Below are 20,951 nucleotides of genomic sequence, written 5' to 3' on the forward strand. Positions count from 1 at the left end.
ATATACTTTATTGTCCACATATAGCTTCCTGCCTCCAAAATAAATGAACAACACGCATGAAAAAGCACATACTGTAGCAAATCACAACCACAAACTACTCATATTGCTTTTTACGTAATATATTGATTCATCACAAATTTTGAGTCACTGTGTCAAACAATCAGTAAATAAGATAAATTAAATGTTACAACTTAATACTTCAGTTACAGATCATTTCTAAAAACATTGTGTCGGTTGTTTTCGGTATGCAGTTTCTGTTTCAACATAAACTTACACTTTCAAGCCTTCACTCTTGTTCTCTGCAGCACTTGCGCGCAGCCTCTTGTGACTGCTTCCAAATATAAATTACTGTACTTAATCTTACCTTTCAGGCACGCCCAGAGGACTATGCTAGAGACTTCCTAGCTCACCAGGTGCCCATCTCTTTCCATAAACACTGGAACATCGACCCGGTTGCCGTTTTCAACAAATGGCTTAAGGATGACCTGGTGGCAAAGGCTTCAGATGGACTTGATAAGAGCGCTAAGACAGAGTTATAATCATTTTAAGCACATAGCTAGCCTGTATGAATATGTATGTATGTATGTATGTATGTATGTATGTATGTATGTATGTGTGTACGGACAGCGCGTGTGTGTATGTCGTGTGTGTGTGTGTGTGTATTATGGAGTCATGGAACTGAAATATTGTTCTTCACAGATGTAAATGTTTTTGTATTGTTGATGTTATTAAGAGGGACCATGCAAGCGTGTGTCCATGACTTAATATGCGAGTGTTTTCATGACTGAGTTGCATGTTGAGGTTACTGTTATTTTCAAAAATATGGATGTAACATGTGTATATTTATATCATATGAATAATGTAAACCTTACAGAGGAGAATCTTCCTCTTTGTGAGATTCTGTTACTTCAGTAATGCTGTACTATGTGCTCTATTTTGACATAAAAGTATAAATATTTGAGATTGTTTTGCTTTTCTATTTCATTGGAGGACTATTAATGGGATCTACTTTGAATCAGTAATGTATAAATTATGAGGTTGTTAAAGGTTGTAAAGGGCTAAATTACAGTATGAATACAGAGTGTTTGTTGTAGCTAAATGGCAGCATTAAAGCTCACTACTTGCCTGCTGAAGGTTTGTAATTGCTCCCAAAATGTACCCAATATGAAGTCTTTAAAAGGGTCCGACAGCTGTTCATGCAGATAAACTTCCTACTTTTACTTTAATCTCACCTAAACACCCTCATCATTGCATTTTTGGCCAGAACTATCTGTTTCTCACGGCTCACTATGACCTCAGTCACAGGAAGAAAAAATTAGCATAATTTCATGGGCATACTTTTTTTGTAAAACATTAGCTGATATGATATAGACCTGAGGTATGAGGTGGAAATGGGTTTTATCAACACCAATAGCCATTTGTCATTATCACACAAAATTAACTGTCTCAGATAATTAATCGGCAGACTCAGTGATTTGCTGACCATTATTAAAGGTCTTTCAAAGACCTTGAGCCTCAGTAGAAGAATGAAACCTTTCTCCTGGCTGTTTGCCATTTTGAAAAATTAATTCGGAGCCGTAATGCTTCACTCTCAAAAAAACTTAAAGTGACTGCTGCCTCATAATGGTCACCAAAGCTTTAGAAAACCTGAGGATTATGAAAGGCTTGATATTAATTACACTAAACTAATTAAGATTTGAAATGTTATTAAAGGAAAAACTCATTGCCAGTCCGTTAAAAGCCCACTGTTATACAGAAAACGTCCTTCTACTCACAGATTATGTCAGTATTGTGGTGCTAAATTTATACTGTCCTAATAGCACACTAGGCCGGCTCAAGTTCATGAAAAGTCTATTAGCCTCAGGCATTTGAAGCAGTGCAATAAGTCAAGTAGACATCTCTTAACACACCTATGAATTGTAACCTATTTGGAGGAAACAAGTTAAATTCCTAGTGGGACTCACCCACACATGGAGTGATGAGTGGTGGTAAGACACTGCTTTGCACTGAGGGAAATCCTCTGCGTAATTCAAAGTAGGTCCACACAACATGCTTGCCCCTTCAATATTTCTAGCATGTCAGCAGCAACATCCCAGCGGGGCTGGACTATGTCTGGTGTTGAATTTTATTCTTTAATCCTTGTCCAAAACAGTGAAAGGAAGGAAGGTGAGTGTATATAATGTGTTTACCCCCCCAAAAAACCTCCTCATGCTCAGCTAAGTGTCTGTAGCAAGGATTTAATAAATACTGAGGTTATGCACTCCACCCCATCAGAAAGAAATCTGACAAGAAGTTAAAAGAGACTATTTATTAGGTGAACTGCTTGATTATATTATCTGTGGATTTTATTTCCCTAGATAAACATCTACATTTTTGTTTCAGAGCCTCTGGGCACCGCTAGGTATAAAACTCTGAAGGTGAAGTTCTGAATTCTTTATTTGTGATTTATTTTGTTGGCCTTAATATATGGAATTGTGCTTTTTTTTTTTTTTTTTTTACAAAAAACAAAAAAACACTATCTATAACTTTGAACTATAGACTCCTTTGCAGAGAAATTCTAATTCTCACATAACTTCAGTGTCCTCAATGATAAGAGATCTGCAGAGACATCCAAACCTTACTTAAAACATCAGCTGTGCCGCTGTGAATATAGCTTTGATGATCATTTAAATTTGATGTTTTTTTTGCATCATGTGCTCCAAAGAACATCACAGATGCCTCCATTACCTAATTACAGTCATTTGTGCCACAATATTGCTCTGTGGACAGTTTCAGTTTTCACAAATATAATGCAATTTTATTTGCTTTATTGAGTATAACAAAGACAATATTGTCAGAGCGTTTGGAAATTAAAGAGTAAAGAGACATTTCCTCACTTAATTCTAGCTTTTATATACAGTTTTAGTTTTGTTTTTGTTTGGAGCTCCTGAGGTTTCTGCCTCTACTCTATTAAAATAGATGTGAATGTAATTTTATGGAGAAAGAAACACTCAAAATCTCTCTCCAGTGTCCTGGTTTTCATTAAAATTACTCTCTATCAAAGCATTAGTTGCTATGAAATCTGTGGACAGCATGTTTTGTAATTTAGTTAAACCAGCCGTGGGTTAAGTTGGGAGCAGCAGCAAAGAGGTGGCACTTATTTACCTTTATTCTTCCCTTTGAAGCAGTTAATTAGATTACAAATGAACTGTACAGCAAGTTCAGGTTCTCATTATATTTCAATGTCTGCCTTTACCTTTGTAACTAAAGATTTGGGTTCACATGGTCAGATTATTATTCATAAAGCCTTGTTTGAATAAAAGCATGTGCGAGCCATTGAGAGTCCTGGCTGGAGAGCAGTTGGAGGGTTTTGAATTATCAGTTCGGGCTGTTTGAACATGAGTGCATTTTCCTCAGAGGATTCACTGTGATCAGCAGGGCCTCCAAAATGGAGCAGATGAGAAGAGCTGCCGCAGTCAGTGCCATCTCAAATCTCTGTCAGTCGGCTCAGCTAAGGTTTTTATCATCACTCTGTTTTCTCACTTGTTGCCAATCTGTTTTCCATCCCTTCAGGGGAACAACAGCTACTGCAAAGATCTCTTTAGAAAAATAATTATGAGGCTTAATTTTCCCCAGTTACAGTAGGTGGTCTTATTCGGTGAGCCATGTTCTGGCTCGTAGAGCTGGCTGTCTGTCTGTCTGTTGGTCAGTCCGCCACTTTGATCCAGTCTGACATATTAGATTTTTATTGCCATGAAATATTGTATAAATGACTTTCCCATTCTCATGTATTGTTCTTGTCTGTTGTTGATGTTTAGTACTAATTAGCAAGTGTTAGCATATCGACAGATTGAACAGACATGACAACATGGTAAACATACCTGCTAAACATCACCATGCTAGTATTGTGAGCATTACAGCATGTTGACAGTAGCATTAAGCTCAAAGGACCACAGCTTAACGGAGATGCTAGTCTCTGGTTCCATTCATTTTAACAGAATCATGAACCATTTTAGACATTTTGTGACATTTGTACCTTGTAAATTAGAAAGACGTCAAACAAAACTGTAATTTAAACTGTCTGCATATATTTCTATGCAGCCTTTAAAAAATAGTTTTCCTCCTTTTTGATGCATACTTGCATTCGGTGATGTTATTAGTATGAATGTAGTCGGCTAATTTGTGCCTGTAATCTTGTGGTGTCAAACTCAAAGGAAGCGGTGAAGGTTTTTGTCGTTGTTGTTTTTTGTGCATAATTTCAGTTAAGTTGCAAGTGCAAACAGATTCAATCATAACTTAATGTCTCCTTAATGCGAGACCACCGACAATTACACTCCTACCTCGCCATCGCACACACACACAGTGCTTGTAGGTTAACAGTGCGATAGGCTATAGAACCTTAGAGGTGTCTAAAATCTTGTTTTGCTCAGGGGAAATTTCACTGACACTATCTAATAAAATGATGTACTGTTGTACTGATTTGAAACATTATGCATTCCAAAGGTGTTCCGCAGCAGGAGTCATCTTGTTGCTTGTCTATTTGGAATGAGAAAATCATGATAATGAATGTTGGCAAGGTAGCGAATTAATTATTTTCAATTATATGTATAATGTAGCAGTGTCCTGTAAGGGTAATATGATTGTGCCTGCACAATTTAGCCCAACAGAATAAACTCAGTGCCAAATTAGAATAGAGAGCTTGAGAGGGGTCTCTTTAAAGAGGCAGAGTGGATAATACAGAAGATGTTAAACCTACACAGATGTGCTGTTGAACTGGTGGGTTGCAGTTGTAGCCAGGCCAAGGACAAGTGTTGAAAGTCAAAATGCTAGCAGGTCTTAACCATCGGTTACACAAGATTGGTTTTATAGCCAGTTCAATAGTAAAATAAATAGTATGCTGTCATAGTGTCAGACTACTGTTAGCGATTAAAATATTTCTGAATACTACCCTCTGCCAGCTGCTTATTCCAAGAGAAGATTAGATTAAATCAAATAAACTTTATTGCCCTTGCAGGGAAATTTGTCTTGGACATGGAAGTCACAGCAGCAAGGACACAAAACAACATAACAAACAGCAGTGCAGGATAAAGACACAATACATCATAGAAAAACTGCAATTAATGACATATACCATTGGAAGAAATCTTGTTCAATTACTGTATATAACCAGTCACCATAAATAAATAATAGGAACTAGGGAACGGAAAGGACAGAATGGGAATCAGTGTGTGTTTGTGCAGTGGAGAACCAGACTATCATTCTGAGTTAATCAGTTTTACTGGCAGGGGAACAAAACACTCCTTGTATCTATTCAGACTGCAGCATGGGACACTGTATCATCTGCCTGATGGGGGAAAGATGGTATTAGCTGTCCAAGGTATATGTATTTTTTTGTGTGATCGATTTTTTAATTGATATTTTAATATACTAAAGATAAGACGGAAAGCTAGGTCAAGAGGTATATCCAAATCACCAAAATACAGCATGTACAGTTACAAAATAAAAGTAAAAAAGTAATTTAAGTGGCGCTTGGCAGCATACTTTGTGATTTAGCATTGCACTCCATAAAGTTGGGCGACTTGAAAGAGAAATATTTTAAAAGAATGGTCAGACTTGAAGCTGCAGAGGTTGAGATATCCTGACTTTTGGTCTTTTGAATGAGTCAAAAATGCAGGATCCTTCATTTCTCATAATGCAATTCAGTCGGATGTTTCAGCACATCTTCCTTCCCTGTTCCCTCATCTTTCAAACTTAATGTTTATAATGCAGGTTTTCTGTCAAATATTTGAAGTCTCAACCCTAACCCAAAACAAACTCTGATGGCTTCTTCAGAGTTATTTTTTTTCAAACTTCAGAAATCTCCCTCCAGAGCCACAGAAGATATTATTCTGCTTTTACGTGATGAGTGGTACTCAAGAGACAGTGTTCAGAGAAGTAACTGTCATAACTGGCCTCGCATCGGCCAGACTAAGTCGCAAATGCGATTCTTCAGTTTTTGATTTCCAAGGGCGTTATCAACAAGTGCAGATAAAAAATACCTCTGGAAGCAGTTGGGTGGACCTCAGTCGAGCAATGAAATGTAGTAGCATACATGGTAAATTAACTTACCAAATCGTGCCAGAATTTGCACATATTAGAAAAATGGTCAAATGGGGTAAATCTGTCTGAATGGGACATTGGCTGGAAGCATCTGCCAGAGCAAATGCATGAGCTTGCAGATTCATTTGGTTCCCTGGCTGTGTCATCACACTCCTGAGCAGTCAATCAGACAGTGCAGCACCTGAGGCTTTAATGACGTGGATGTTGGGAGTGTTGTTTTTTTTACTGGCATTAGTGTAAAAAGTAACAAGGACGGGGGAGAGGCTGACAGCAGCTCTGTCGATAGTCATGGACTCGGGGAAAGTATTAACTTTAACAAGCTTAGTTTGTTAAGTGAGAAAGGAGTGGGAGCACTTGATTATTTGAGCCTTCACCTCCAGTTCCTGAAACTGTATGAGCTGCACGTCTGGAGGTGTGACACAGCTGCAGGATTAGGGGAGAGTTTTGTATTACTGTCATAGAGGAAAATGTGCACTGTGTGATGTTGCTCCAGCAGCAGAACCCTACAAGTAGCAACTATGTGTACCATCTTTTACTACAGCCTGAAGACAATGACATGTGTTTGTCCGTTACATTAATGTACACTGCGCAGCCACTGCACTTAGTTGTCAAAGTAGTACATGATGTAGGCACGGTGCGACAGTGTCAGTTTATTGGAACATTATTAATGCCTGTGGGTAATTTTGTCCTCCGAATGTGATCTAACCTAACTTTTTAGGAGCAGTGGGCAGCCACTCTGCTGCACCTGGGGAGCAACTCCAGTTCTGAGGCCACTGTCCTTTATGAAGCACATATTATATTCAGCTAGTGTGTGAATAGTTCTGTTCAACACTGGTCTGCTTTCAAGTGGTGGAAGCATAGATACCAGTATTATAACAATGGCGGGCATAGTTATTCAATAACTAGAACATAAAGAGTAAATAGCAGCGCAGCATGCAGGTGCCTTGATACTGTAACTGTGCAATGCAACAACATGGTGTGATGAAACTAGTCAGAATTCCTCCCACATACGTTAACCCTCATTTATCTTTGAGACACAGAAAGCAGAGAAAAATGGCCACCTGTTCACTTTCATCTCGGCATGAAATGTAATTATTTTGAGAGGTGTGGGCAAGCAGGAGCAGCATAAGCTCCATAAGTCGCAGCTATAGTCTCTGATGTGCGAAGAAAACTCTGGAAATACTGCACCACTTAATTCTCCATTTTTGAATTCAAAATTGGGAAGCAGCTATTTGAACTAAAAGTGGAACATGGTGTGAGTGTAACTCAACCAAACTTTCTTTTTAATCATTAGTAAGGTGACAATGCTGACAAAAATTATTTAGTTCTTCCAGTTGCCGGCTCAGTTTTCACAGAGAATGCATTCATTGCTGTTTAATAAGCTTAGACCTAGCACTTTCTGTGTACTTAAGTGACTCACTTTCTTCACAAATATTTAGGCACATCTGTAGCTATAATAGAGAGATAATATCATGAGTGATGAAGGTCATTTTATTCATGCTTTACGATGATGATCATAATTATGACTGTTTGTTTTAATCCCTGCAGTTAACTTTTGACATCAATGTTTATGACTTGGGGGTTTAAAATAAAATTGGAATAATTTCAGAAGAGCTCATAATCCTCTTATGGCATGTTTGTTGGTGGTGATATGCAGAATTAAATCAGCAGAAGAGTAAAGAAGAGTGGAAATGGGATAGAGTAACCAAAAAACATTCTGCTTTTATATGATTTGTCCAGTCGCAAGCTCAAAAACGGTTTTGTAGACTTACTGTTGGTGATACCTGAGGAATAAAGTCAATGGAAAGTCATCTTCAACTTTCAAAAATGTTCCAAACTAATGACATTAAGTTTGCTCTTCAAAAATCCTTCATTTAATCAATCGTTGATTCTTTATATCCATGATTACCTATTGATAACCTATTGACATTCACTGTCCCAACCAAAATGCGCAATAAAAAAAAGTACATAATAATTACTTATTGACATTTGTGAGGATGGACCAGATGAATAACGATACCTTATGACCTATAGTCCTTTGGCAACAATAACATGGTGTGGCGGAAGAGGGGAGAGAGCGGTTTTGAAACAAGGTGCAACATACATTTTAATGAAGAGCAGAATTAAATATGAGCAACCTGAGTAACCAGGACAAACTCCAAACATAAAATCTGTTTAAAAAAACAACACATAACTGTATTGGTCTGTGACCAGAAACTAGTATGGTTTGTTGTTAGTTCATTGTCTTTCTTGCATTTTGGTTTTCACAAAGCTCTCCAGGCTTCACTCTTTAAGCAGTTGTTAATTTGTGAATCTGCACTGTGATGGTGGCACCATACAGAGAAAGCAAACCTCATGACTACTCCCTCTCCTGCTCTGTATGTTGATAGCTGTTGGCAAATATCAAGCAGCATGGTAGCTACAACTGAATAACAATTTCTTTCATGCGCACTTGATGGCTGAGCTTTCTCTTTCCTGGCTGAACTGGCACTAGTATCATCCTATTATGAATTAGGCAGGGGTTTTAATATTGTCTCATGTTCATATTGCTTCTTTTGGTTAAGTTTTATTTTCATGTCTAGTCAAATATTTTTAATATATGACATTTTATGGGCTCTTTCATTCAAAGTGCTCATGAGTACTCTTTGAGTACATGAGTAGTTTTTCTAGCATGGGCAGCGGCTGTTGAAATTAAACTCCTAAATCTTGTACTGACAATATCAGCCTTCAGAGTTTGTATAAGACCAGATCCAAACAGTATCTCTCCCAATAGTGCTCTACTGTAGCATAAAAGCAACAAACAAATGTGAATAATCACGGGCGATAAAGGGAAAACATTAATTGTTAGATTTGTAAGTGCCCACTCAGCTGAAGTACAAATATAGCCGATATAGCAAATTGCACACGAGCAACTGCAATCATGACTGGGTTTCCATTTTTATCCATCCCCTCTGTATAATGTAGGTGTAAGGGCTGTACCTTTGCTTCTACAGTATGAAGGTAATATGTTTCTTTTGAACAGAGTTTGCCCTTCAGCAGCTGTGCCAGAAACTATGAAGAAGAAGGCTGATCCTGTTCTAGTTTTTGAGACCAGGTCAGTTTTTAGCCTCTTTGTGTTTATCAAGCGATCACAATGAATTCATGCTCGTCAGGTGTAACGGTCAGTGACAGAAACAAGCGGTTGAAATAGTTTGGAGAGACAACAATATTTCCCTTGAGTGTTTGCATCTCCAATTTCACCATATGATGAATGTGAAAGAATAATTATGGTGAATCCTCAAGCGTGTTTAAAATTTTAATCAAAGCAATTAAACTGTCAATGGTTGCTGTGGATGTGGCTCTGGTATAATTCTTCTTTAGGCAGACAGCCAGCATGTTGGTAGAAAAACACAGATGACTGACAAATACACACACACATTTTATGTCCCTTGTCTGTGTTGAAATAATGCAGGACGCTCAGGGATAGATTTACTCTGTCATTCAGTTTAAATCTTATATATTAGTATATATTAGTCCAGTATTTCTACAGTAATGTGTCCCAGTGGTCATTAATATCACTTAAATTGCTGTCAGTATTACGTTATCTTTATTGTCTTCATTATTATTGCTCTGGCTTCATGGAAGTCAGGCCTCATGCATATTCATACAGCAGCGGTGAAGTCCCAGTTCAGAAATGTTCAACAGATCAGTACAAAAAAGGAAAAGATCTAATCAAGTGTGACATTTAAACAGAATGAAGCTCTGTTGTTTCCCCTGTCCTTTCTGCACAGGGATATTGAGGAGAGTCAGATACAGACTCTATCTACTTTTGTTTTATGTCGCACTGTGTTTTATAATCACTCTAAGTTCAGTTTACGTGCCTGTTTCAAGTCAAAGCTGTGTTAGCAGAGAAGTAAGTGAGAACAAACAATTCTCATGATCCATTTTTCAAGTCTGATCTAAATTGTTCACTCTTCTGTGTTTACGATTCAAGAACCGGTGATAAAAAGGATAAACTTTCTAAGACTTTATTTTTCATCTGTGAAACACTGATACTACTCACAGTGTTTTACATAACTGCTAGCACTCAATATGTGGTCCTTGTGTTCAGAGTGCATGGAGAAATTAAAACTCACCTGGAAGAAAACATGAATGCTTTTAGTCTTTTTTTAGAAGTGATGCACTTCATCCTCTTGTGATTGAAATGAGTATTGCAACAATAAACACTTGATCCAGAATTTCTTTTTTTTAAAGTGACAATAGGACCAATGGTAGGATTTAGTGGCATTTTGCTGTGTAGTTGTATATTGCAACTCCCTCACTTCACCCTACCCTTTCAAGCACAAAGTAGGCACCATGATTGTCTGTACCAGTCCGAACCAAAGTGGCGCATAGACCAACATATTGCCGCTAGCATGGCTTAAAATCCTATACCATTCTTGATTGAACCCTTTACCTTTTACTTTAGATACTTTCTTCATTGTCCTCACACAACAGTGAAAGGCAAACAAAGTTCAGATGCAAGTAAGCATGTCCTTATTGCTTGTGTTAACCTTCTCACCCAGACATGATTGCTTTGCCAAAGTTTTAATGGACTTTTATTGTATTGCCATCACCTCTGGACTGAAAGGCTTTGTGGTCTGCTGAGTGTTTACACTAGTTATCTAAAGCAATATTAAAAAACATCACAGACGTAATTAGCAGTGCATTTGGTTGTGTTAATGGGAGGGGATATTGCACTGTTAGAAATATGAGACAACTAATTCTGCAAGATATATGAAGATAAGAAGTATTGTTCAGCTCTGTTTGGTTTCCTGAAAAAAAATTACACATCATGTTCATGAGTAATAGCTGCATTATAAGCACTGTAAGAACACTGGGAATATATTGTCTGTGATATGGGGTAATTTGTCTGCATTTGCTTCCCTGCAAGTGTACTCTGTGTGGGTGAATGTCTCTCTCAATATTATTACTTTCAACTTGGCTTCAGTTAGAGATTTATAGTCACTGATGAAGTTGTCCAATCTAGTTATGTGAGGAAAATTGGTGTAAAACACAAAAGGGTGATACATATTCCTGCAGTTAATGATTTGATATCAGTGCCCTTCAGCTGCACACACTAATCAAATTAGGAGACAAGCAGAGGACAAATTCCATGCCTTACACTAAAAACATGCAGCTTACTTGCAGCAAAAACATACAGATACTGAGACAGATATTTGTGACCTTTCAGCAGCCTGTCAATCAATGGAGTGACAAGTAGGTTTAGAGATTTATTTTAATATTATCAGAGGCTTCTCTGTAACATATTACGACTGTCAGTGTTGTCTGAGGGCACATTTATTAACAGTTTGTGACATTTTTGGTCTCCTTTTTGTCTGTAATGCCTTTCCAACTGGCAGACCTTTGAGTGATATATACTGTATGCATGTCTTGGCAGATTTGATCACCCGTTCGCATCTACAGCTTCTGAGGATGCATCTCAGTTATTGTGAGTTATATGTGCCCACGAGTAACATCCCTCTAAAACAGTCTGATAAACCCATCTGGACATACTCTTTTTTTATCTTGTAATTTTGAGTGGTATTTCTTACAGCAGCCTCATAACTTGAAGCTATGTCGTCCTGTGGTGTGCAGAGAAGCAGATTGTTGATAAAATCAAAGATAAACAAGCAACCTTCCTGCGTGCTTTTGTGCCAGGCCCAGGCCTGCTATCCCTCCAGGGGGAGATTAGCAGGTAGAGGACAGATTGAAACCAGACAGAGAGGGGGTGATAAATTGGAGCATCAGTTCCAGGAAAATGATACGCAGTACTTATTTCTGCTTTCCCATAGAGTCCGACAGTGAGACTGATGCTGTTCATACACACACAGATGTTCCAGCTGCTTCCCAACTTTCACATCCATGTCTATTCTTTCTATAAACTCATATTCACTTAGTGTGAATTCATTTCTCTATAATTTTGTGAAATTCAATACACAGTACCCACCTCTGCTTTCCCATAGAGTCCTAAAAGTGAGACTGATGTTGCTCATACACACATACAGACATTTCAGCTTTCAAGTCTCTCTAAAAACTCATATTAATTTAGTATAATTCGATTCATTTTTGCTGCCTCACATGTGGCAGTCAATAAGAATTACGGAGCCATAATAACAACAAAAACATCAAGGACAGATGCAATAATCACAGATTGTGCAGGTCAGAATCAGACACTAAGATATAATGATCATTATATTTACTACATTACAAGTCATAATATGAGCACCTGTGAGGCAGCAACACTCCAGCTTTCATATACAGTGATGTTCAGGGTAAGATGATACAGAACAGACAAGCATGATTTGTTTTTACAGTGTTCGTAATCAGTCACCTAAATAACATTACATTAACAGTTTGACAACCCCGTCTAAAACATTTCTAATAAAAAATGTACGTCCAAAGTGGAAAACATGCAAAGTGGACAGATCCATCAGATACAAAAGTAACATATTCATCTCTGGAAGCCAACATGATGGCATTTCCTCTTCGCAGAACAAAGGGATGCTGGCACAATTGACAGTTTACAATTAATAACAGTGCTACTATATTACGCACTTAATGTTATTATATTATATAAAAGTGACTTAAGTGTATTTTTAAGCATTGACCACCACTGTCTGTGAGCTGTAAACACAGAACACAGAACATCTCAAGAAATCACTACCTCTTCAAAGCTAATGATCAAGGTGTAAAGCTACAGTACAAGTTCCTAACAAGTCACCTCAAGGCTACATTGTTGTGTGTGAATTGCTGACTACGCAAAATGCACTCGAACGAGACAGGTGCGACTCCACTGATGTCCTGACCAGCAAGTGGCAGTAGGTTTTGTTGCTAAACCTAAAGTGGAAAGAAAAACCCATTAAAGTCCTCTTAGCTGTGCAGAGCATTGGGGCTGCAGTGTGCCGTGCACAGTGTGCCAAGTGGCTAGCTGTGCATAAAAGGAAATCATGACTGTGGCTGAGGCTGCCAGCTCCTGATTTGCACTTAAGTCAATTGTAACCGGTCTATCTGAATAATATAATATATTGTCTTTTAATTTCATACTGTCCCTTGTCCCTCCTTGACCCCTGTATGTAAATTCCAGGCTCTTCACTGAAAGAGAATTTGTCTCTGACCACTGGTGTGAAGGAGAATGCATTAATGTGGAGGGCAAGTATTAATAGGTTTCAGGTTTGGTTGCATCTCCAGAATGTATTGCAATTTCACAATTTTTTTGCATTGATCATGTCTGCTCTTTTGCAAATAGTCTTGATATGCACATTAAACATGCCTTTGCTGTGGTGGCATTAGACCCCATAATGAGGTTGGTAGCTTTAACGCCACACTAGGCAAGATATTAATGGAAAAATACACCTGTTTTAGCAGCCTAGATTAAAAAATAGGGCTGCAGTGGAGAAGAGCATCCCACCCCTGCTAAGTGAGACCCAGAACACTTGTCAGCTCACGGAAAATAACCAAATTTAAAAGCAAAATACAAACAGCAAGCGACTGCTACATTCAGCTTGGTCTCATTAGATCTTTTTCCTCTCTCATCCCTTTGGTATCCTTTGACATAAAGCAATCAGAGCTTGGGTTAGTAAACATGAGCGTGCTGTGTGCAGTTTACTGATGATACATGAATTCTGGGTATAAACAGTTACTTCTTGCTGCCATTTGGAGCTGTCAGCTTGCCAAGTGAGGCTTTGGAGAAGGTTCAAAAATCAGTGATTGAAAGGCTTGCTTGAGTTTTAAGCCCTTAAGATGTTGGTATAAAAACATCAGTGGTGTGAGGTGGCATCTTTACACCTCCCCAGGTTCTGTATGCAAATCGTATTGAATCTCATACACTTTCCACCTGTCTTAAAACCATTAGTCGCATCAACCAGCTGTTTGTCAGAGTTAAAACCAGACATAAATCTCTGGCTTTCCCAAGTAGCCTTAAAGTTCTTGCTTAGTCTTGACACATCCACTCTCACCTCATTCTCATTTTCCTCCTCTCCAGTAACAGCAGCATCACCTGCTGCTTTCAAGCTTCTCTCCATGAAACCATTGTTAATTGTGCCAAGTTTCTCTTCGCTAAGAATTACAAATACCTTCGGTCGACTCCAATTATCTGAACGTGTGTTAATTATATTTTTTTCACTGTTGATGGTGATTCAAATTATGAGGTTAGTTCTGTACAGCTTTATAAATGCTGGTTGAATCTAGATCATATTCCTGAAATACAGACAAACCTGACACATCATCCATCTGCTCTAACAGCATACATCCATTACAGGATGTCACAGTGTGTCCTTGTTCAAATGCTTAACAGAGCTTTATGAAGCCGCACAGCTCATCTGTGGCCTCATCAATATTGTTTGTGGAATCGTGCAGTGCAGCCCAATCCATGCAGTCAAAGCATCCCTGCAAGACATGAGAGCTTTGATCCACACTCCTGACCTGCCGCTTCAGTGCCTCCTCCCTCTGCAGCCACCTCTCTGCGGTGGACTGATCTCTTGTGCAGTTACTCAAAGGTTTCAGTTCTCCATTAAAAGAGCCAAAGTATGAATCAAGGGTCATCATGCCTCAGACGTTCAACCGTGGGGAAGGTTCCAAGCTAAAAAACGTTCATATTATAGCAAGAAATCCTCCAATACGGAGCTGCCTCAGGCGTATCAGCTGCCATACAATACCCCTGAAAAATGTCAAGGCTGCATTGAACCTACACCACCCTAGTGGAAAGTAAAAGACGACTTACTTTGAAGAAGATGTGGCTAATGTGATTTTATGCACGTCTGTGTGGGTCATGGCTTTCACAAGCCGTTTATGGAATCTCTTTTTAATTGGTTTGCAGACTTTCATCTGAGCGGAAAACTACCTGAATGTGCATCAAGGCGCTCTGCCGTGACAATCATCCACATCCTCCTTTATCCTGCGTTTTCTCTATTCCTTGAAGAAACCAGAAAGGGGCACTTGGATCAGGTCAGAACTGCCGTGCTGAGTTACGCAACTGTCTTTTTTTTTTTTTTTAGCTGTGGCACTGATGTGTTGTTTCATTGATGGGTAGCCTAGCAGAATGATCACCACAGCCAACACGCTACAGCCAAGAACACCTGGCTCACTTTAAGAGAAAAAAACACATATTTTTCCAAAGCCTAATTATAATTCAGATTGCATTGCATCAGTGCCACTTTTAATTCAAGTTGAATACACGCTGGTTTTATCATAAAAGCACAGTTATTTCCATGCACGTCTGTTTTTTTTCTTGGTTATTATTAAAAATATGTTTTTTACCATCCTGTGGTGCACCTGGTGCTGTATAACTCACCCACACTGTGGAGCTGTGCTGTCATCGTGACAAGCCCTGGTGTGTGCATACAGTTGACAAAGCAATTTTATTGTTCTGGTCTGGACAGAGCTCTTGGGCATGCTATCATCTTGAATCAGTAGCATGCTCTCTCTGAGTGCTAAAACAGTGATGTCTGAGGGGGTGATGGCCAGCCATTGAACTCCACCCAGCCTTGTCAGGGTTTCTGCTCCCATCAACACCAGCTGGGTCTCTCTGAGCATTTGGTTCACATATTACAAAGACACAGAACTTAAATTTTAACTTCTGACACATCTATTAGACCCGAGAGAGATATTTGTGGATGGTATTTTTTCAAGAAGTGCGGGTGTTTGAAGTTCTGTTGAAAACTAAAGAAAATCTGTCAAACTGTAATAAGTGCACTTATACTTTCTTGGTCATCAGTTCGAAAATCATTTGCTCCTACACTTTTCAAGTGTTATTCTTATCCAGACATCACCTACATGTCAGTGGGGCTGCTCTTTACCACCTCCTCTTCAAAGAGATTTCCACTCTTACCATGTTCTTTGACGCCATCTGCTGGATCTTCCTTAAATTAATTTAACTTAGAGTTCAAAGCAGCAGTCCCTGTACACATCAATAAAATACACATCCTACTCTGTTTGTGTTTGTAGCATATATATACTGTCAGTGGTTTGTAGATATAACAGGTAGGTAACTCTTCCATACTGTATCGCTAGAGACAAATCTGTCACCCTTAACTATTATTTCAGGTTCCTTTCTTATTGATGTGTTGTGTAACCATTAAACAAGTGCTCAAGGTACTAAATCTCAATGTACGGAAGTTCTGTGAATATACATTGTTGCAGCAGTTACTATATGCACAAATATAACTCAGTATGGGACAAACTGGATCATTTTTTAAACACCTTTTAAAGACGGCTCAGAGCCATTTTTCATATTTCAGAATCAGAAAATACTTGATTGATCCCTGGGGAGAAATTTGTTTGTTTCAGCTGCTCATGGTACTCACATGCATTAATGAATAGAAATAATAATTATATTAGAATATCTAACAATATATCTAGAAATAGAAATAGAAATGTATTTATTGGTATATACATATAAAAGAAAATAAAATAGAAAATAGTAGTAAATGTATGTACATTATAATACAATATACAGAGATAGAAGTAAATGCAGTATATATTAAAAAGCCTGCAGTATTTGTGACTTTTTTATTAAGCTTTGGTATTTTTATTGCCACATTGTTTTGTATATGAGTTTCATATTGATTTTAACATTTTTATATATTTCTTGCTGAGTTATGCATTTGTGTAAAGGCCTATCTGGGGACACGTTATGAAAGTCTGGACCATAAGTGCTGCGGTGTGGTGTTGGTCCATGTCATGTACTTAATACACATACACACATAACACATAAATAGATATATTGTCAAATGCACTTTAAGAAATATAAATAAGCTGCAATGCAAAATAAATTTTTTTTAATTCATTCATTTGCTAGGCTGTTTATTTGAATTAAATTGGATTGGAAGTTTTTATGTTTGTTGACTTAAATATAGTTCCATATGAATGAAGTAGGAATGTATCATACTTGATGATATGTGTAACCCCATGCATTCTTGCTATAGCTTCTTCTGTAATATTCTGTGGTACTAATTGTGTAGATTTCCCTGAATAACATCACCACAGTGTAGCAGGTGTGTTTGGAAGACGCTGACATGGCCCTCAGCCAGGTCATCGTGCGGTCTGCAGAAAGCCAATGCTTTGCATGTTTTCCATTATTCAGGAGGACATGAGAGGGGGGAGGTGTGTGTGTGTGTGTGGGGGGGGGTGCTGGGGGCGGAGTCTGTCTCCACAGAACTGATGGAGGGAGAGCGAGAGGGAGAAGTGCATCTGAACAAGTGGATCGCCTGGAGGGACGCTGGGGCTGAAACTTGGACTCACTTCACAAGTGCAGATGGAGCAAGCAAAATAAAACGCACCTGCAGCAGTCGAAGGTATTTATCATCTTTTCAAATGTTGACAAGTCTCCTGAAGTTTCTGCTTTTTCTGCAGTTCATCTCTCGGCGCAGTTAACTGTACACTCTCGTTTCCAAGCTGGAGGAAAACTGTGAGCCAAACTTGGTGTTTGTGCTCCTCTCGGTGTGTTTTCGTGAGGCCTTTCATAACTTCGGAATTAAAGTTGAGTCGCTGTAAGTGCTGAAAAGTTGGATTTGGCCTTTAAACTCTTGATAAATCGCGCTTTGATTGGTTTTAAATGACACTTTAGGGAGCCTTTATTTGAGACAACACACATCGCCTAATGTAGTTGTTTTTTTTCTAAAAGAAAACTCAACTTCCGTTCATCTTAAAGCATTTTGTTCCAAAGTCCATTTATGGTTCATGTGCTGTCTAAAAACGAAAGTTGCAGTGAGGTTAATCTTTAACCATACTCTACAGTTTTTCATACTCCACTAAACCTCTTTTAGATAAATGTCCGTGTATGGAATATCCTCTGGGGGGCGATGTGCTGCTTTTTTGGGGGGTTCGGGGGCTTGTTATGTTAATTATGATAAACTTTGCATTGAACTAAAAACTAAAAATGACACCATAAAAACAAGCAGTCAGTCAGAAGTTTGAGGATGTATCTGTGTATCTCTACAGATCCATCATCACAAGAATGCTGCAATGTCAGATTTATTCTCAAACTCTGACTTGCAGATGTATAAATGAGGATTTTCCAGCTTCATTCTGCACACAGATTTAGTTGACACTGTTATTTTGTGTGATACTATTTCTGCAAAACAAACAGAACAAACTTGTTTTTGCAGAAGCGCTCCATAAATAACGTTGTGTTGAACTAACTTGACACTATTGTCACTCCAGTGAAACTCTGCAATTTTTGTGAATGTTAATGTGAACCAAAAATGTCTCTCACATAAAAACTCTTGTCAAACTTTGCATCAGAAATAATCCTATCAATACTGACATCTATAATACTGTACAATGAGACAGATAATATCCATTTAGAATTCAGTGGCAGCAGTGAGATGCGATCAAAGTTTTGCTTCCCTTCTGCTGCGAGTTGGGTAATCAATAAAAACACATGCCTACTCATTCCATAAAATAGATTTTTTAAGACAGTTTCAAATTTAATCACCTCCGAGAGGTGCTGGCAATAGAATTATCGAGGTGTCTTTAGCAGAGAAGAAGAGCTGCCTCATGAGAGAGTCTGTGAATACCTGTAGGCAGTGTATGTACTGAAGAATTTAACAACTCAACTTAGTGTGTCTTTACTTTTTTGATATTTATAATCCCTTCTGAGTGACTCAGATAAGCTTCTGGGCTATCCACCTGGCAAAGAAGACTGAATCGATAATGATGATATACTTTAAAGTTAGTGTGTGTGCCACGCTGACATCGGGCAAATGCTCAAACATCCATCAGGAGCAATAAATAAGTGATTTTTTTTTCTCCCAAAAGTGAGGCAATCCTATTGCTGCACAATGCACGAGAACATAATCGCCTCAGTGTAACTGGATATGCACAGCGTTCACCTCACCTGGTCTCCACAGTAGCTGCATGTGTTCTGCATGAAGCCCCTCCCCCTGCAGGTTCATAATGGGCAGGTATAGCAGGGAACAGGTGCAGGTGCAGGCTTGTTTGCAGCCCTTAAAAGGTCCTTGTGTGTGTTGACCCAGCCCAGACCCAGAATTGTGTAGAGAACAGGTGACCCATTGAATATTCACTGTGGATGCTTCGTCTTTGATTCGGATCTGCCATGTGAAGTTATATAAGTGTGAAGATGGAAGACTCAAGTGGTCAAGATCTGGAGACTTGTAGCAAGCCTGACTTGTAAAAGTACTTAAAGGTTGTAACAGCTGTAAAAGCTCGGCAGCCATGACCCCATGTGGCATTAAGCTGTCTTTATGCAAAGTCCTTCCACATAGTATTCAAGAGATTTGTAAATATTTAAACAGCTCTCGGTACAGTATGTTGCTCCTTCTGCGAGTGTCTAAAAAAACACACTTAAATGCACTTCAGTGGCCAATATTTTCAATCTTAAAGTGCGTTACATAACAGTCGTCTCAGTCTGTATCCCGCATCAGTTCTCACAGTACGCTTTGTGTGTGCGTTTGTCTACTTGTTGCATAAGAGTCAATGAGCATATCTGGAATTAACCTTGAGCTGCTTTGTGCTAACATTAGGGCCTGATATCTATCAATTATTCATCCTGTTCTGCTCTGCCTGTGCAAATCTAAATGTGTTTCACCATGGAAACAGCCTTCTTTCTCTGCCGGAGGGTGCTGGTTTCAGTGGCTGTGCCGACTCCAACCTCTTTTCTCAGTCCAGGCTGTCCTGACCTGCTCCACATTCGGATAAATGCAATGAAACAAACCTGGGACAGTTTAACAGTTTGTATGAGTTTTTTTATTTTAACTGAATTCACATTGTCATTGGTTCAGTCTGTTTTCAGACTTGACTAAAGTTTAATATATAATACATGATAAAGGCTGATTTATTTGTAGATGTCTACATTGTTTCCACATTATTGATCATTTATTTGTTCCTGTTGATTTTTGTTTACCTTCAGGATTCTGCATAGAGTCTAAGCGAGGCATATTAAACTAGGGCTGCACAGTTAATTAAATATTATCAAAATTGCAATGTAGCCAAGCGCAATATGCAAATCGCAGAAGTAGCAATTTTTTTGATAAAGGTAAAATGTGTGGTAAGCAGCTTTCTAATGAAGTACTATAGTTTTTACCATATAGTGCAGCCCTGGGTGCAGTCTGTTCACCCCCCTCCCTCCGGCCATGATGGCATGATGTCAAAATTACAATATAATCTTGCCCCCAAGATTATAATTATTATTTCTTGTTTTTCTAGTTGTTTCTTATCAGTTTAAACTAGTCCTGTATATACAACTAAAATATAAACACAATTCTATTTTAAACACAGTATTTTGTTTGTTGCAAAATAATGGCTGAAGTAGTGGTGTGCAATGGTCAATAAGAAGAGAGCCGGTTTCGAGCATTCATTTGTTGTTTGGCTGCTTTTTTGTTCCACTTGTACTACACTTAATTTGAGACCCCTGGTCTAAGTAGTAGTTTTACATTCACTTTCATTTACAAAGTGCATAAGTTCTAGAGGGTGTTTTGTTGCTGAACTTCTTTTTGTTTTTACATCTATTTTATAGGTTGTAAATAACTTGTAACTACTGTTATTAGCTAATCTGCAGAATCCTGTTAATACAGTTCAAATAATTCACAATTATTAGATAGATAGACTGATCCAAATATTGGTATATGGTTCATTAGAATGAGGAAGTTGTATTTGTCACTACACAGAATGATTAACTATTATTAGTAAAGAGATATAAAAAGATGACTAGATGACTGTGACTCCTGGTATCATGGTGTTAGATTGAAACTTTTATTCAGTCAGATTCAGTTAATAAATTGACTCAGCAAGCAGATTTGCACATTATATGTGTGTGTACATTATATATATTATATATTTTTGTATTGAACACTAGAGGGTGCACTATCACTACAACATATTTTGTTAGTTTATAG

General features: G+C 38.3%; 2 protein-coding genes across 3 annotated transcripts in view; both read left to right on the plus strand.

Moving 5' to 3' along the window:
• The window catches only part of b3glcta (beta 3-glucosyltransferase a), a 58,391-nt gene extending 57,430 nt beyond the window's left edge, over window positions 1-961 (plus strand). Inside the window, exon 15 of the mRNA XM_051397209.1 lies at window positions 372-961. Within this exon, the coding sequence (XP_051253169.1) occupies window positions 372-539 (168 nt within the window). The 3' untranslated portion in view covers window positions 540-961. The remainder of the gene's footprint in view (window positions 1-371) is intronic.
• A 16,313-nt stretch (window positions 962-17,274) lies between these two features.
• frya (furry homolog a (Drosophila)) overlaps window positions 17,275-20,951 on the plus strand; it is a 53,167-nt gene continuing 49,490 nt past the window's right edge. The window contains exon 1 of one of the 2 annotated variants that reach the window (XM_051397172.1): window positions 17,275-17,390. Coding sequence is in view for 1 of the 2 variants with exons in the window: in XM_051397167.1 (XP_051253127.1) it covers window positions 19,635-19,791 (157 nt within the window). In the remaining variant the exon portion in view is untranslated. Of the gene's footprint in view, window positions 17,391-19,631; window positions 19,792-20,951 lie in introns of those variants that run through there. The other variant, XM_051397167.1, reaches the window with a different exon arrangement.

The sequence above is a fragment of the Dicentrarchus labrax genome, unplaced genomic scaffold (genome assembly GCF_905237075.1).
Source record: "Dicentrarchus labrax unplaced genomic scaffold, dlabrax2021, whole genome shotgun sequence".
Classification (NCBI taxonomy): domain Eukaryota; kingdom Metazoa; phylum Chordata; class Actinopteri; family Moronidae; genus Dicentrarchus; species Dicentrarchus labrax.